General features: G+C 49.2%; 1 protein-coding gene across 3 annotated transcripts in view; it reads right to left on the reverse strand.

The window, feature by feature from the left end:
* The window catches only part of dpf1 (double PHD fingers 1), a 63,931-nt gene extending 50,220 nt beyond the window's left edge, over positions 1–13,711 (reverse strand). For 2 of the 3 annotated variants that reach the window (XM_087984066.1, XM_087984067.1), the window contains exons 1-2: positions 13,537–13,693; positions 4,584–4,691 (exon numbers count right to left, since the gene is read on the reverse strand). In XM_087984066.1, coding sequence (XP_087840192.1) covers positions 4,584–4,691; positions 13,537–13,621 — 193 coding nt within the window. In that variant the 5' untranslated portion in view covers positions 13,622–13,693. Of the gene's footprint in view, positions 1–4,583; positions 4,692–13,536 lie in introns of all 3 variants that reach the window. The other variant, XM_087984068.1, reaches the window with a different exon arrangement.
* Between the last annotated feature and the right edge of the window lie 4,221 nt (positions 13,712–17,932).

A 17,932-nucleotide genomic window follows, 5' to 3' on the forward strand; every position in this document is an offset into this window, starting at 1 on the left:
GCTTTTCCAGCAACACATTTTCAGCTCTGATCTACAGGGTCTGCAGTCCTCATTTTCTCCCTGAGGGGCTGAAGGGCAACCTCATGCTCCTTCCCAAGGGCAAATAGGGACAGGCAATAAATGCTCACCCAATCCCATGCCTGAATTTTGAAAATTTCCGATGGAGAATAGTCCTTCGAGGTAAGACGGTGAGTGGGTCTGTGGATGTGAAATCTTTAAGAGAAGCCTTATCGAGGCTTATAAAATCATGAGGGGCATAGGTAAGGTGAATAGCAGAGGTCTTATCGCTAGGGTTTGGGAGTTCAAAATGAGAGGGCATTATTTTAAGGTGAGAGGAGAAAGATTTCAAAAAGGACTTGCAGGGCAACTTTTACCACACAGAGGGTGGTTTGTATGTGGAATGAACTGAAAATGTGTTGCTGGAAAAGCGCAGCAGGTCAGGCAGCATCCAGGGAACAGGAGAATCGACGTTTCGGGCATAAGCCCTTCTTCAGGAATGAGGAAAGTTTGTCCAGCAGGCTAAGATAAAGGTAGGGAGCGCAGCATCTGCAGACCTCATTTTCTCCTGTGGAATGAACTGTCAAAGGAAGTGATAGAGTCGGGTACAGTTACAACATTTGAGAAACATTTGGATAGGTAAATGAATAGAAAAGGTTTAGAGGATAATGGGACTAATTTAGCTTGGGAAACTTAGTCGGCATGGAGCAGTTGAATCGAAAGGTCTGCTTCTGTGCTGTATGACTCTAAGACAAAGTGGGGCTGGCATGGCGATGGGGGCAGGAGAAAGGGTAAACAGGAGGTGGGGGTGTGAATTTCCATTCATGAATTTTCCAGCCAGAAGCCGTGTTATTGAGCAGACAGCTCCCCAGAAAGGGTCAGCCCTTGTCCACCTTCACCTTTAACTGGTGACGACCTTCCAACTCACCATCAGTCAGAGAGGATGAGCTGCTAATTCACTGCCTGTTAATTAAATGGTCGATGGGCTATTAGTCAGATCCCAGGGGATAGGAGAGAAATTCATCACGGCCAATCAGTGACTCTTAAAGAGGTGACATGCACACAATTCTGACAAGTCGCTGGATTTCCACAGCCGATCAATTAGTGAGTAAAACACTGATCGGAAGATTAGATGTCTCATCAATCAAATGGATTTGGCAACGATTTTGCTAAACCACTTGACTCTTGTTAATGTTGGTGTAACTGCTGGAGGATCTTAAAAGACACAGAGCATGTTCCATATCACATTTAAGTAGGGCTCTGGGGAATGTTGTCAAACAGAGAGACCCAGGGGTTCAGGTACATAGTTCCTTAAAAATTGCGCCACAGGTAGATAGAGTAGTTAAGAAGGCTTTTAGTGCGTTTGCTTTCATTAGTCAGACCATTGAGTGTAGGGATTAGGATGTCATGTTGAGGTTGTAGAGGATGTTGGTGAGACCAGTTTTGCAGTACTGTGTACAGTTCTGGTTGCCCTACTATAGGAAGGATATTATTAACTTGGAAAGCATTCAGAAAAGATTTACAAGGAAGTTATCAGGACTGGAGGGGTACGGGAGTTTGAAACTAGAGGGCATAATTTTAAGCTAAGGGGAGAAAGATTTAAGAGAGACCTGAAGGACAACTTTTTCACAGAGAGGGTGGTATGTACGTGGGGTGAGTCCAATTACCACTTAAAAGACATTTGGACAGGAATATGAATAGGAAAGGATTAGAGGGATATGGGCCAAATACAAGCAAGTGGGACCAGTGTAGTTTGGGAAAACTAGTCAGTATAGACCAGTTTGACCAAACAGTGTGTTTTCATGCTGTACAACTCTGACTCAACACGCCATTCAACCCAACTGTCAATGTTGGTCTTTATGCTCCCCAAAAGTCTTTGCCCCCTCTCCCTCCACCCCAATCCCTGTTCTCATGCCTTGTCCCTGTTTTGATCTCAGCTGATAGTCATACTGGACAGATCAGATCCCAGAGTGAGACCTAGCTCAATGGATTGCGTGTCTTTTTCTGCTATTTGTTTACTGCACTGGTCATATAAAAATACCATAAAATGCTTATTACACAAAAGATGACAACACAAACTGTGTTCCACCACAAGAATTATTTGAAACTGTCTTACTACAAATATCAGAAATAATATTTTAGATTTAACCCTCAACAACAACCCTTACAGATACTCAATCCCTAGGGAAGGGTGCCCCTGACTCCACATGTTCAGCTAGCCTGTAATGTGGATGATCCTGGCAAGGTCAGCATTTGTTATTCATCCCTGGATGTCCATGAACTGAATGGCTCTCCAATTGGCCATTTCTGAGCACAGTTAATGGTCAACCGCATTGCTGTGGGTTTGGAATCACGTGTAGGCCGGACACAGTAAGGATGGCAGATTCCTTCCCTAAAGGGTAATAGTGACCCTGATGGGATTTTACTATGACTGACTGAATGGTCATTATTAGATTAGTTTTTACTCCCAGATTTTAAAAAATTGAATTCAAATTTCACCATCTACTGTTGAGGGATTTGAACCCATGACCTCAGAGCATTAATCTGGTGTTCTTAGCCAGTGATACTACTCCACCTTGAATGATCCAAAGGCTTTGCCATACAGATTAGCACACTGGACCGCTCACACATGGTGGACATTAGGTGTGCAAGGAAACTGGTCACAACCTTTTGACTTTTCTTATATAGACACAACATGACAGCTTTCAAGTTAGGGACTGGGGTTGTCTATTCAGCACCGTGAGCTTGCTCCGTCATTCATTACCACATCTGATTGTAATCTCAAATCCACATTTCTGCCTAACACCCACCTCCTTTCACCCCTTACTTAACAAGAATGTCTCTACCTCTGCCTTAAAAATATTCAAGGACTCTGCTTCCCCTTCTCAGGAACAGAGTTCCAAACCTCATCACCCCTTGAGCGAAAAAAAATTCACCTCATCTCTGTCTTAAATGAGTGACTCCTGATTTTGAAACATTGACCCCCAGTTGTAGACTCTCCCACAAGAGGAAACAAAGTCTCCACATCCATCATGTCAATTCCCCTCATGATTTTGTATGTTTCAATCAAGTCTCAGGCTGGGGCTGTTTTCCCTGGAGTGTCGGAGGCTGAGGGGTGACCTTATAGAGGTTTACAAAATTATGAGGGGCATGGATAGGGTAAATAGGCAAAGTCTTTTCCCTACGGTGGGGGAGTCCAGAACTAGGGGGCAAAGGTTTTGGGTGAGAGGGGAAAGATATAAAAGAGACCTAAGGGGCAACGTTTTAACTCAGAGGGTGGTACGGGTATGGATTAAGCTGCCAGAGGAAGTGGTGGAGGCTGGTACAATTACAACATTTAAAAGGTATATGAATAGGAAGGGTTTGGAGGGATATGGGCCAGGTGCTGGCAGGTGGGACTAGATTGGGTTGGGATATCTGGGTCAGCATGGACGGGTTGGATCGAAGGGTCTGTTTCCATGCTGTACATCTCTATGGCTCTATGACTCCATAAATGAGTGACTCCTAATTTTGAAACATTGACCCCCAGTTGTAGACTCACCTACAAGAGGAAACATCCTCTCCACATCCATCATGTCAACTCCCTCACGATTTTGTATGTTTCAATCAAGTCACCTCTTGGTTTTCTAAACTCCAGTGGATCAAGCCACGTCTGTCTAACCTTTTCACATATTACAGTACAGATACTGTCATTTCAGCTATTAGTTTGGTAGACCTAATCCGATCTTCTCTAAGCATTTAAATCCTTCCTTAGTAAGGTGATCAGTACTGTAGACATTACTCCAGCTGTAGTCTCACCAGTGCTTTGCATAACTGGAGTATAACCTCCTAATTTTCAATTCCCTTTGCAATAAATGATAATCTTCCATTGAAATTCCCTAATTCCCTAATTACTTCCTGTCTTCCTGTCTTACTTCCTGTCTTACTTCCCTAATTACTTCCTGCAGACTAACCTTTTGCAAACAATGCGCTAGAACACCCAGATCCCCCTGCACTTCAAAGCTCTCCAATCTATCACCTTTACCCAATAAGCTTATTTTCTTATTATTCCTGCCAAAGAGGACAATTTCCCAAGTTATACTTGATTTGCCATATCTTTGCTCCATCACTGAACCTATCTGAATGTTTGTGTCAGCTTCAAACATTCTCAGAGGTTAACAGGCTTGAAAAGCTTCCGAAAATATAATGGCTGTAATTACATTATGACTGTTGCCACAGCAATTTACAACGGTAAGCACAGACAAAAACACGTCGCCAAAAATCATGGCAACATGGTTTTCCACCCCCCCCCTCCCCCACAAGATTCTTAATATAATGACATTATTTTACAAGCGAAGTCTATGTGTGATTATTTGATGACATGTGTAGCAAAAATCTCACTAGGCCAGAGGTGTTTCCTAGCAACTGGCTCAGGCCTAATGGAAGCCTGATTGAAAGCTCACTAATTGGTTCCATGTCTGATGGCAAGAGAAAAAAAACAATAAATGCTCACAAGCAAATATATTCGGTCGAATCATTCCCCACACTCAGCTTAAATTCGGGAACGGATTGAACAACAAGAAAAGAATAAAACCTCGCTCTCTTACCAAGTTTAATTTCACAGGGTCTTAGTCTTGGGTCTTCCAGGATATTTAGACGTCTCTTCTTCCTCCAGCATCGAGCTGGGTAGGTGTATAACTGTCCTGGGGCCAATCCTACAGAAACCAAGCAAACAAACCAATTAAATGTTAGATATTTCAGAATGGACAGAAGTATGAACAGGCACGAAAAGGTGCACACGAAAAGGTGAGCAAGAAGAAACATCAGGAAACAGAGGCGCTTTGAGCCTGCTCCGCCATTCAACGTGACAGCAGCCGATCATCCAGCTCATCCCCTGTTCCATCTTTCTCCCCATACTCTTTAATCACCTTAGCCCTCAGAGCAATGTCTCACTCCTCCTTGAAAACATTCAATGTTTTAGCCTTAACTGCTTTCTGTGGCCAAGAAGTCCATAGGCTCTCCAATCTCTGGGTGAAGACATTTCTCCTCATCTTGGTCCTAAATGACCTGCCCTGTATCCTTAAGACTACGACCCCCTGGTTCTGGATTCCACGGTCATCGGGAGGGTCATTCCTGCATTTACCTGTTTAGTCCTATTGGAATTGGTTGGAATTGGTTAGGTTTCTATCAAATTTCTCCATTTATTTTTCTAAACTCCAATGAATATAGTCCTGATTTATACGTCAGTCCTGCCATCCAGTCCCTCCATCATCAGAACAGCCTTCCTCAGGTAAGGAGAACAAAACTGCACACAGTACCCCAGGGGTGGCCTCACCAAGGCTCTGTACAACTGCAGTAAGACAACCCTCTCACTATAAAGGCCAATATATCATTTACCTTCTGCACTGTCTGCTGCACCTCAGCAGCGGCTGGTGTACAAGCATACCAGAACTAATTGCAATTTTTTTTGTCCATCTTTCACCATTCAGGTAATAAACGGCCTTCCCGTTTTTTGTTACCAAATTGAATAATCTCACATTTATCCACATTTTCTTTAAATGACATGCATCTGCCCACTCTCTCAACTTGTCCTAATCATCCCTGCATGCTCCTCACAGCTCACCCTCCCGCCCAGCTTTGTGTCGTCTGCACACTTCGAGATATTACATTTTGTTCTATTGTTTATATATAGAAATAGTGACGAGCCAGTGTCCAAGCACAGCTCCCTGCAGTACTCACTGCCTGCATTTAGAAATGACCTCTCGTTCTAGAATACCCCATATGACGAGAAAAACACTATGTCTACTCTGTTAATCCCCTTTAGTATCTTCCGTCCCTCAATTAGATCCCCTCTCATTCTACCAAACTCCAGAGAGTATAAACCCCAAACTGTTCAATCTGAATTAAGTTGAAAGAACAGGGACAGGCGAAGGGGGTGAATTAGAGAAAGAGAGGACAGTAGTGGGAGGACTTAGTCAGGATCACAGTCACAGTTAAAGGAATAAAGCTAAATTTATTTCTCCAGACTTTCAGAGTGCTCTATATTTGTCTCTTCACACAAAGGAAGGTTGCACTTCCAGTCCACGGCAGGCAGGATCCTCACTGATACTGCACGAGGGGAGTACTCACTGATATTGCACGAGGGGAGTACTCACTGATACTGCACGAGGGGAGTACTCACTGATATTGCACGAGGGGAGTACTCACTGATACTGCACGAGGGGAGTACTCACTGATACTGCACGAGGGGAGTACTCACTGATACTGCTCGAGGGGAGTACTCACTGATATTGCACGAGGGGAGTACTCACTGATACTGCACGAGGGGAGTACTCACTGATACTGCACGAGGGGAGTACTCACTGATACTGCTCGAGGGGAGTACTCACTGATACTGCACGAGGGGAGTACTCACTGATACTGCACGAGGGGAGTACTCACTGATACTGCACGTGGGGAGTACTCACTGATACTGCACGTGGGGAGTACTCACTGATATTGCACGAGGGGAGTACTCACTGATACTGCACGAGGGGAGTACTCACTGATATTGCACGAGGGGAGTACTCACTGATACTGCACGAGGGGAGTACTCACTGATATTGCACGAGGGGAGTACTCACTGATATTGCACGAGGGGAGTACTCACTGATACTGCACGAGGGGAGTACTCACTGATACTGGCCGAGGGGAGTACTCACTGATACTGGCCGAGGGGAGTACTCACTGATACTGCACGAGGGGAGTACTCACTGGTACTGCACGAGGGGAACACTCACTGCTACTGCACGAGGGGAGGACTCACCGATATCGCACGAGGGGAGGACTCACTGCTACTGCACGAGGGGAGGACTCACCGATATCGCACGAGGGGAGGACTCACCGATACCGCACGAGGGGAGTACTCACTGATACCGCACGAGGGGAGGACTCACCGATACCGCACGAGGGGAGGACTCACCGATATCGCACGAGGGGAGGACTCACCGATACCGCACGAGGGGAGGACTCACCGATATCGCACGAGGGGAGGACTCACCGATACCGCACGAGGGGAGGACTCACCGATACCGCACGAGGGGAGGACTCACCGATACCGCACGAGGGGAGGACTCACCGATACCGCACGAGGGGAGGACTCACCGATACCGCACGAGGGGAGGACTCACCGATACCGCACGAGGGGAGGACTCACCGATACCGCACGAGGGGAGGACTCACCGATACCGCACGAGGGGAGGACTCACCGATACCGCACGAGGGGAGGACTCACCGATACCGCACGAGGGGAGGACTCACCGATACCGCACGAGGGGAGGACTCACCGATACCGCACGAGGGGAGTACTCACTGATACTGCAGGAGGGGAGCACTCACCGATACTGTAGGAGGGGAGTACTCACCGATACTGCAGGAGGGGAGTACTCACCGATACCGCAGCAAGGGAGTACTCACCGATACTGCAGCAAGGAAGTACTCACCGATACTGCAGCAAGGGAGTACTCACCGATACTGCAGCAGGGGAGTACTTACTGATACTGCAGCAGGGGAGTACTCACTGATACTGCAGGAGGGGAGTACTCACTGATACTGCAGGAGGGGAGTACTCACTGATACTGCAGGAAGGGAGTACTCACTGATACTGCAGGAGGGGAGTACTCACTGATACTGCAGAAGGGGAGTACTCACTGATACTGCAGCGGGGGAGTACTCACTGATACTGCAGCAGGGGAGTACTCACTGATACTGCAGCAGGGGAGTACTCACCAAAAATGCAGGATGGGTGTACTCACCGATACTGCAGGAGGGGAGTACTCACTGATACTGACTAAAACTCTGTTAAGCATATGGCCTGAAATCTGACCAGAGGTGGCCTGGGAGAGTGAGGGGCAAGAGGGCTTATGTGGTTATGTAATGAGCAGGGGAGTGAGCACTGGGAGTTGATTAAACCCAGTGTGTGGATTGGTTAATAGACTGTTACTCGCATGTTGAGTTAAACAGCAAAAGCCATTCGGAGATTTGCGACAGTTTTATGGTAAGTCTGTTGTTGGGTACAAACACCAGCTACCACCTTTCTTTTGTCGATCCTTTCTCTCTGTCCAGAAGCAAAAGCTCCACTGGGAAAGAACCCAGCTCTTTGTATTTTTATATTATTTTAATAACGCAACCAAATTGTCCAATTATCAACCAACAAACACTGTCCACCCGGGTCAAACAACAAAATCAAATAAGGGAGAAACCGAATCAACATGGAATTGATGGAGCATGTAATGTCCTCCTGGTTCCCCAGGGTGCCCACCTCTCTCTCTGAAAACCTTAAGAACTCAGTTCTTTTTCTTTAAAGACAAATCACCGAATTAACTAATTAAACAAACAACAAAATAAAATTACAATTAAAAATAAGAAAAAAAAATGGAAGAACTAAATCATAATAGTGTTGGGGGCAGGGTTGGTTGTGGGGGTATACTGCACACCAGCCCCTGTGATAGCTAAAAGTCTCAAAAACCCAATTTATTTTTGTATTAACAGAAACTTAAGTATAAAGTCACTGCACGATACAAAGAATGTAACTGTTCATTTTCAATCTAAGATAGATACATTTTTTTGTTAAGCAAAGGTATCAAAGATACAGGCTAAAAGCAGGTAATATGGAGTTAATTAGATGTAACACAGTGCAGATCGGCTATTTGGCTATGAAGGCACATTCTCAAAATACCTCATGACACCCACTAACAATCCCTCTGTCCTGCAAAAGAAGGTATCACACATTCTGAAACAAAAGGTTTAGTGACAGCTGACAGTGGCGAAAACATTGTGCAGTTTCTTCCTTGTTGAAACTTTATTGCTGGAACAGCACAGCAGGTCAGGCAGCATCCAGGGAACAGGAGATTCGACGTTTCGGGCACAGGCCCTTCTTCAGGCCTGTGCCCGAAACGTCGAATCTCCTGTTCCCTGGATGCTGCCTGACCTGCTGTGCTGTTCCAGCAATAAAGTTTCAACTTTGATCTCCAGCATCTGCAGACCTCACTTTCTCCTCGCAGTTTCTTCCTACCTAGTTCTGTTTTCCTCTTACTTCTACAGATTATTTTATCATCGAGTGCTTTGTTCTCCCTTCATATCGAAAGGCCCTCTCTTTAATTGCCACGCTCAGCTAGGATCTCATTGAAAGGTGGAGGGGCTGAATAGCCATCACATCTTATGCTCACTGGAGAGGGTGCAGAGGAGGTTCACCAGATTGTTGCCTGGGATGGAGCAGTTTAGGGATGAAGAGAGGCTGGATAAGCTCAGGTTTCTTTTGCAGAGAAGGGCTGAGGGGGACTAGATAGAGGGTATAAGATGATGAGGGGCATGGGCAGAATGGATAAGAAGCAGCTACTCCCCGAGTTTAAGAGTTAATAACAAGGAGGCATCAGGTTAAGGTGAAAGGCAGGAGGCTTTCAGGGGATTTGATGAAAAGCTTTATCACCCAGAGGACAGTGGGAGTCTAGAATTCACTCACAATCAGATCAATTGCAGAAATCCCCCGACCTGGGGATCGGTATGTTAGCAGTAAAACAGGATTAAATTGGTTTAATTGGAAGCACACTAACTTTCGGAGCGACGCTCCTTCATCAGCGTCGCTCCGAAAGCTAATGCTTCCAATTAAACCTGTTGGACTATAACCTGGTGTTGTGTGATTTTTAACTTTGTACACCCCAGTCCAACACCGGCATCTCCAAATCAGGATTAAATTGGTTAGCCAAGGAACAATAGGCTTGTATCATTGTGACAACTTTGCCACCTCACTGGGAGTCACATCCATTCTCAGATCAACCCTGCTGACTGAGCAACATCAGCCCCTGATCTGGCAAAGCTCTAAATATCAAATTCCTGTCCCTGCGTTCCACCCACCTCTTCTGTAACATTCTCCGAAAACTCTGTGCACCTCCAATTCCAGTCTCTACAATCCCCAATTTAAAGCACTCCACCATTGGCAACCATGCCTTTAACTGTCGGGGACCCAAACTCTCTCTCTCCTCCTCACCCTCTCTTTCCCTCTCTCTCTCTCTCCTCCTCACTCTCTCTTTCCCTCTCTCTCTCTCCTCCTCACTCCCTCTTTCCCTCTCTCTCTCTCCTCCTCACCCTCTTTCCCTCTCTCTCTCTCCTCCTCACCCTCTCTTTCCCTCTCTCGCTCTCCTCCTCACCCTCTCTTTCCCTCTCTCTCTCTCCTCCTCATCTTCTCTTTCCCTCTCTCTCTCTCTCCTCCTCACCCTCTCTTTCCCTCTCTCTCTCTCTCCTCCTCACCCTCTCTTTCCCTCTCTCTCTCCTCCTCACCCTCTCTTTCCCTCTCTCTCTCTCTCTCCTCCTCACCTTCTCTTTCCCTCTCTCTCTCTCTCTCCTCCTCACCTTCTCTTTCCCTCTCTCTCTCTCTCTCTCTCTCCTCCTCACCTTCTCTTTCCCTCTCTCTCTCTCTCTCTCCTCCTCATCTTCTCTTCCCCTCTCTCTCTCTCTCTCTCTTTCTCTTCCTCATCCTCACCCTCTATTCCATCCCCCCCCCTTTAAGATGCTTCATAAAAGCCCTCCCTGGTTCTGAGCTATCAATTGCCTGCCCAAATATCTCCAGATGTGAGTGGATGTCAATTGGTGGCTGTTTGGCTGATACATTGTGTGAAATATATATAAACAGGTCTTGTTGTTGTCGCTTTCCCCCTCAGTGTTTTTTAGGAGCAATGGTCTGAAACTGAGGCAGGCAATCAAACGTAAGTGCACTGTAGCGGATGGTGCAGGAGTTAATTTGACGCAGTTCTGCTGCACGATATAATTTTCTAACTGCCTGATTTCTGCATCACTGTAAAACAAGACAGCGGGACTGAAGGTTAACCCTGGAACATGGTGGGGTTCGGTAGATTCTGCAGAGGTTAAGCTATAAATAGAATCAAGACTCTGAAAGAATATCTGACCAGAAGCAGAACAGTGAGAGAAGCAGGAAAACATTTTGAATAATGCAACGTTCTGGAGCTGTGTCTGGCCAAGAACAGGATCAGCACATTCCTTCCTGCTATCCCACTGCTCTGCTCCACATTTCTTTTTTCATCGTTCCCCACACATTGCACCAACAACTTAGAATTTACTCGACACCTTCCAACACTGGAACACACCCCAGGGTGGCACGGTGGCACAGTAGTTAGCACTGCTGCCTCACAGCGCCTGAGACCCGGGTTCAATTCCCGCCTCAGGCGACTGACTGTGTGGAGTTTGCATGTTCGTCCCGTGTCTGCGTGGGTTTCCTCCGGGTGCTCCGGTTTCCTCCCACAGTCCAAAGATGTGCAGGTCAGGGTGAATTGGCCATGTTAAATTGCCCGTAGTGTTAGGTAAGGGGTAAAGTTGGGGTATGGGTGGGTTGCGCTTCGGCGGGTCGGTGTGGACTTGTTGGGCTGAAGGGCCTGTTTCCACACTGTAATGTAATCTAATCTAATCCCAAGAACCATCAGCAGGAGCTGGTCAGGGTGGTGCTGGAAAGGTGAGGACTGCAGATGCTAGAAATCAGATTCTAGATCAGAGTGGTGCTGGAAACGTACAGCCGGTCAGGCAGCATCCGAGGAACAGGAAAATCGACATTCCGAGCAAAGAAGGGCTTTTGCCCGAAAGGTCGATTTTTTTTTCCTGCTCCTCGGATGCTGCTTGACCTGCTGTGCTTTTCCAGCACCACTCTGATCTAAGCTCTCAATTCCAGCATCTGCAGTCCTCACTTTTTCTTAGAAGCTGGTCAGGGCTCTATAAAGAATCCTCAAGCTGAAAGGATAAGAGAGGCAAGGGATAGGCTAACCCGAACCCGAACCCTAACCTTAACCTTAACCTTGACCCTAATCCTATCCTTAACCTTTGACCCTAATATTAATCCTAATCCTATGTCTGAAGTGGATGGGTTGACAAGGAGCAAAGGAAAGTCTTGCATTTCTCTAGTACCTTTCACATCCTCAAAGCACCTTATAACTGTTGTGATACCCTTGGACAGTAGTCACTGTCAGAGGTGGAAGTGGTGTCGTAACGGTAATGTCGCAGAATGAGTATTGCAGGGGTTATTGGTCTGGGAATGTGGGCTCAGATAACTGTGGAAAATCTGGAACGGAAAACTAATCTGAGCGATAATAACTATAAAACTATCAGCAATTAGAGTCATAGAGATGTACAGCATGGAAACAGACCCTTCGGTCCAACCCGTCCATGCTGACCCAGATATCCCAACTCAATCTAGTCCCACCTGCCAGCATCCGGCCCATATCCCTCCAAACCCTTCCTATTCATATACCCATCCAAATGCCTCTTAAATGTTGAAATTGTACCAGCCTCCGCCACTTCCTCTGGCAGCTCATTCCATACACGTACCACCCTCTGTGTGAAAAAGTTGCCCCGTAGGTCTCTTTTATATCTTTCCCCTCTCACCCTAAACCTATGCCCTCTAGTTCTGGACTCCCCGACCCCAGGGAAAAGACTTTGCCTATTTACTCCATCATGCCCCTCATAATTTTGTAAACCTCTATAAGGTCACCCCTTGTTGTGAAAACAAAATCCCCATCTGGTTCACATATGTCCCTTTAGAGAGGGAAATCTGCAATTCTTACCTGGTCTGGCCATAGGGATGTCTCAGAGTGAGAACAGTTCAAGGGACAGTCAGGGATGGATAATAAATGCCAGCCTTACCAATGATTCCCACATTCCCTGAACAAATGAACTTATGACTCTCAGATTATAATGTCAAGGCTGATAGATACTTGGATTGATGGTGATGGGGAGCTGGGGGGGGGGGAACTGGAGCTGAGATCTGTTTCCCAAGGCACAGAGCTCAAAACCCGGTGGTCGCAGATTCAAGTTCAGTGGCAGAAAGACTAGAGGGGACTCGGGGGAAAAAAACTTCTTCACGCAGAGGGCAATGATGGTCTGGAAGTCGCTGCCTGAGTTGGCAGTGGAGACAGAGACCCTAAACTCTGTTTAAAAAGTACCTGGATCTTCATCTTAAGTGGATTGTAAGCTGCAGGGACAAGAGGCATGTGCAGGAAGCTGGGATTTAAAAGGGCATCTGGGTGTCTCTGGGTCAGCATAGACAAGAGAGACTGAATGGCACCCTTCTGTGTTGTATTATGGTTCTATGGAGACTGCAGCCATCAGCCGTGATCTTACTTAGCGATAGTGCAGGTTCAAGGGGCCAAATGGACTGCTCCTGGCCCCTAACTCGCTCACGAAAGGAATAAGAAGGCGTAGGTTTAAACTGATGTACAAAAGAAGCAAGGGGATATGCAAGAAAAATCCTTTTTTCATTCAGCGAGTAGATAGAGTCTGGAATATGACTTTCTGGAAATGTGGGAAGGCAGGTTCAGTTGAGGCTTTCAAGAGGGGTACTGGCTGGTTATTTGGATAGGGCATGGGGAAAAGGCAGGAGGTTGGCACTGGGTAATGATGCTCATTCGAAGAGCTGGTGCAGACACAAGGGGCCGAATGGCCGCCTTCCGGGCCATCACAAACCCCAGCGCGCTCTCCACTCGCCCCCTACCCTCGCAAACCCATCCCTAGTGAGACACGTGCCTGGGCCCCGGTGCGTCTTCTCCATCCAGATGTAGCAGTTGTTCTGGGCGACGCCCGTCTGGGAGTCCAGGAACGGCAGCCGCATGCTCCGCTCAGCGCACAGCCGCGCATTGTAGCTACGGCAATGCTCGATGGCCTCGCGGTAGAAATCCTCACCCAGCCTGCCAGCAGAAAGGAACAGAGAACACGTCAACACCATCATCCCCACCACCTTGTAGCTCCCAACTTCGAATCACCAACACTCAACAATCCTCACCGCTCTGCACGTGTCTGAAAGTGCAGTTTGATTTTCACTCACAAGATGTGGCCCAGGGCAGTATTTATTGCCCATACGAGTCAACCACATTGCTGAGAGTCTGGAGTCACATCTGGGTAGGGATGGCAGTTTCCTTCACTAAGGGGCATTGCTGAACCAGATGGGCTTTTCCGATAATGGACAAATAATTCATGGTCATTAGTAGACTCTTAATTTCAGATTTTTACCCCATCTGCCATGGCAGGATTTGAACCCAAATCCCTAGAACATTACCTGGGTCTCTAGGTTAACAGTCTGGCAACAATACCACTACCTCCCCTTTTGGTAATGAATCACACTCCATTTGAGCACAGCACGGTCCCCAGAATCTCCAACAAATGGCCTGCTCCTGTACTATATCATTCTAACAAGTCGACCACCTCATTAGGAGTCACATCACTCTAGGATCACCCTATATTGACTGGACGACATTGGCTCCCAGTCGGGCAAAGCTCCAAATATCAAATTCCCGCCCATGTTTTCAAATTCCTCCATCATCTCACACGCCCCCCCCCCCCCCCCCCCCCCCCCCCGTCCCCTGATCTCTAACTTCCTCTAGTCCCACAACCCTCCAAGACCTCTGTGTTCCTCCTGTTCCTGCCTCTTCACATTCTCCCTGATTTTCATCGCTCCATCACTGGCAACCATGCCTTCAGTAGCCTCAGTTCTAAGATCAGGAATTCCCCTATCTCCCTGCTGCTTTCAATCCCTCTCCCTCCACCTCTCCTTCTCTCTCTCACTCCCTCCTCCCTCCTCCTTTCTCTCTCTCTCTCTCTCTCTCCCTCCTCCTCTTTGGAAGCTCCTGACAACCTCCCTCTTTGCTCAGGTTTTTTGGAGCAGTCTGTTGTTCGCTGTTGGCGCACACATTTTTAAACAAAAAAAGGCAGTGCTGTTAACCGCCTTGAAGGTGCTACGTAAATGCACCTTGCTGTTGTTGCTGACTCTGTTCCAATTTCATGTCAGACATCTTGCCCTCTTTGTCACCCACAGCTTAAAATGTCTCCAAAATCGCTGCACACGTGCAGACCAGATGTACAGGGTGGTGAGAAGTATGAAAGAGAATTAGTTGGTTAAAAAAGAATTAGTCTTAATAATTGTCCAGGCAGCTGGGAATCTGACAGACAAAGTGAGGCCCAGGATTTAAAAGATCCTGCAAAGACAGTTTGTTTCTGAAGCCAGGTGACCGTTCATTGGATAATCCGATGGAAACACCGGCACGATAAAGCTCCTCAGAGGGGTCGCACACAAACGGGATAAATAAGAGCCCAGGGTCGCCCTCACAGCAGCAGAATTGGGGGAGAGAGAGGAGAGCGAGAAGCCTTCCGCCATAGGACTGGGGATTGGGGTTGTGGGGATCGGAAGGATGATGGGGAAGTGAGATGTGGGGATGGGGCGTGTGGGGATTAGGGGGATGATGGGAATGGGGAGGTGTGGGGATGGGGAGGTGAGATGGGGTGTGGGGGTAACGGGGATGGGGATGAGGGGTGTGGGGATTGGGGGGGATGGGGATGAGGAAGTGGCGGGGATGATTTGGGTGGGGATGATTGGGGGATCGTGGGAAGGAGGGGGTGGGAGGAGGATGGGGATTGGTGTGGTAGGCAGGGTTTGGGAAGAGGTGGGGATGTGCGGTCGGGGATCGTGTGGATTGAGGGGTGTTGGGGATGAGGGAGGTGGGGACGTGCAGGGTTCATGGGGTTGAGGGGGACGGGTATGTGGGGAGGTCAGGATGGGGGGGGGCGCGAGAATGGGGAGGTCGTGGGGATGAGGCATGGTGGGGATGTCATGTGGATGAGGGGGGCAAGGATGTGGGAACATGTGGGGGTGAGAGGTTGGGGATGTGGGTGTGCCATAGAGTCGTTGAGATGTACAGCACGGAAACAGACCCTTCGGTCCAACTCTTCTATGCCGACTAGATATCCCAATCCAATCTAATCCCACCTGCGTCGTTGGGATGAGGTGGGTGACGATATGGGGGTCAGTGGAAATGAGGGGGGGTGGGGATGTGGAGGTCTGTGGGAAGGAAGGGTTGAGGATGAGTGGAGGTTGTTGAGATGATGGGGATGAGGGGGTGGTGATTGGGAGAGTGTTGGGGATGAGGGAGTGGGGATTGGGAGGGTGTTGGAGATGGGGATTGGAGGGTGTTGGGATGAGGGGGAGGGGATTAGGAGGGTGTTGGGATGAGGGAGTGGGGATTGGGAGGGTGTTGGGGATGAGGAGGTGGGGATTGGGAGGGTGTTGGGGATGAGGGGGTGGGGATTGGGAGGGTGTTGGGATGAGGGAGTGGGGATTGGGAGGATGTTGGGATGAGGGGGTGAGGATTGGGAGGGTGTTGGGGATGAGAGGGTGGGGATTGGGGGTGTGTTGGGAATGAGAGATTGGGATTTGGGAGGGTGTTGGAGATGAGGGGGTGGGGATTGGGAGGGTGTTGGGATGAGGGGGTGGGGATTGGGAGGGTGTTGGGATGAGGGAGTGGGGATTGGGAGGGTGTTGGGCATGAGGAGGTGGGGATTGGGAGGGTGTTGGGAATGAGGGGGGTGGGGATTGGGGGTGTGTTGGGGATGAGGGATTGGGGTTTGGGAGGGTGTTGGGGATGAGGGGGTGGGGATTGGGAGGGTGTTGGGGATGAGGGGGTGGGGATTGGGAGGGAGTTGGGATGAGGGGGTGGGATTGGGAGGGTGTTCAGGATGAGGGTGTGGGGATTTGGGGGTTGTTTTGGATGGGGGGTGGGGATTGGGAGGGTGTTCGGGATGACGGGGTGGGGATAGGGAGTATGTTGGGATGAGGGGGTGGGAATTAGGAGGGTGTTCGGGATGAGGGGGTGGGGATTAGGGGGGTGTTTTGGATGGAGGGTGGGGTTTGGGAGGGTGTTGGGAATGAGTGGGTGGGGAATGGGGGTGTGTTGGGGATGAGGGATTGGGGTTTGGGAGGGTGTTGGGGATGAAGGGGTGGGGATTGGGGGTGTGTTGGGATGAGGGGGTGGGGATTGGGAGGGTGTTGGGATGAGGGAGTGGGGATTGGGAGGGTGTTGGGCATGAGGAGGTGGGGATTGGGAGGGTGTTGGGAATGAGGGGGTGGGGATTGGGGGTGTGTTGGGGATGAGGGATTGGGGTTTGGGAGGGTGTTGGGGATGAGGGGGTGGGGATTGGGAGGGTGTTGGGGATGAGGGGGTGGGGATTGGGAGGGTGTTGGGATGAGGGGGTGGGGATTGGGAGGGTGTTCAGGATGAGGGTGTGGGGATTTGGGGGTTGTTTTGGATGGGGGGTGGGGATTGGGAGGGTGTTCGGGATGACGGGGTGGGGATAGGGAGTATGTTGGGATGAGGGGGTGGGAATTAGGAGGGTGTTCGGGATGAGGGGGTGGGGATTAGGGGGGTGTTTTGGATGGAGGGTGGGGTTTGGGAGGGTGTTGGGAATGAGTGGGTGGGGAATGGGGGTGTGTTGGGGATGAGGGATTGGGGTTTGGGAGGGTGTTGGGGATGAAGGGGTGGGGATTGGGGGTGTGTTGGGGATGAGGGATTGGGGGTTTGGGAGGGTGTTGGGGATGAGGGGGTGGGGATTGGGAGGGTGTTGGGATGAGGGTGTGGGGATTGGGAGAGTGTTCGGGATGAGGGTGTGGGGATTACGAAGGGGTGTTTTGGATGGGGGTGGGGATTTATGAGGGTGTTGGGGATGTGGGGGTGGGGATTGGGAGGGTGTTGGGGATGAGGGGGTGGGGATTGGGAGGGTGTTGGGATGAGGGGGTGGGATTTGGGAGGGTGTTCGGGATGAGGAGGTGGGGATTGGGAGGGTGTTGGGGATGAGGGGGTGGGGATTGGGAGGGTGTTGGGATGAGGGGGTGGGATTTGGGAGGGTGTTCGGGATGAGGAGGTGGGGATTGGGAGGGTGTTGGGGATGAGGGGGTGGAGATTGGGAGGGTGTTGGGGATGAGGGGGTTGGGATTGGGAGGGTGTTGGGATGAGGGGGTGGGATTTGGGAGGGTGTTCGGGATGAGGAGGTGGGGATTGGGAGGGTGTTGGGGATGAGGGGTTAGGGATTGGGAGGGTGTTGGGGATGAGGGGGTGGGGATTGGGATGGTGTTGGGGATGAGGGGGTGGAGATTGGG

Source organism: Chiloscyllium plagiosum, unplaced genomic scaffold, assembly GCF_037043375.1.
Source record: "Chiloscyllium plagiosum isolate Xiang-an unplaced genomic scaffold, Cpla_swu_hap1 HiC_scaffold_47, whole genome shotgun sequence".
NCBI lineage: Eukaryota > Metazoa > Chordata > Chondrichthyes > Orectolobiformes > Hemiscylliidae > Chiloscyllium > Chiloscyllium plagiosum.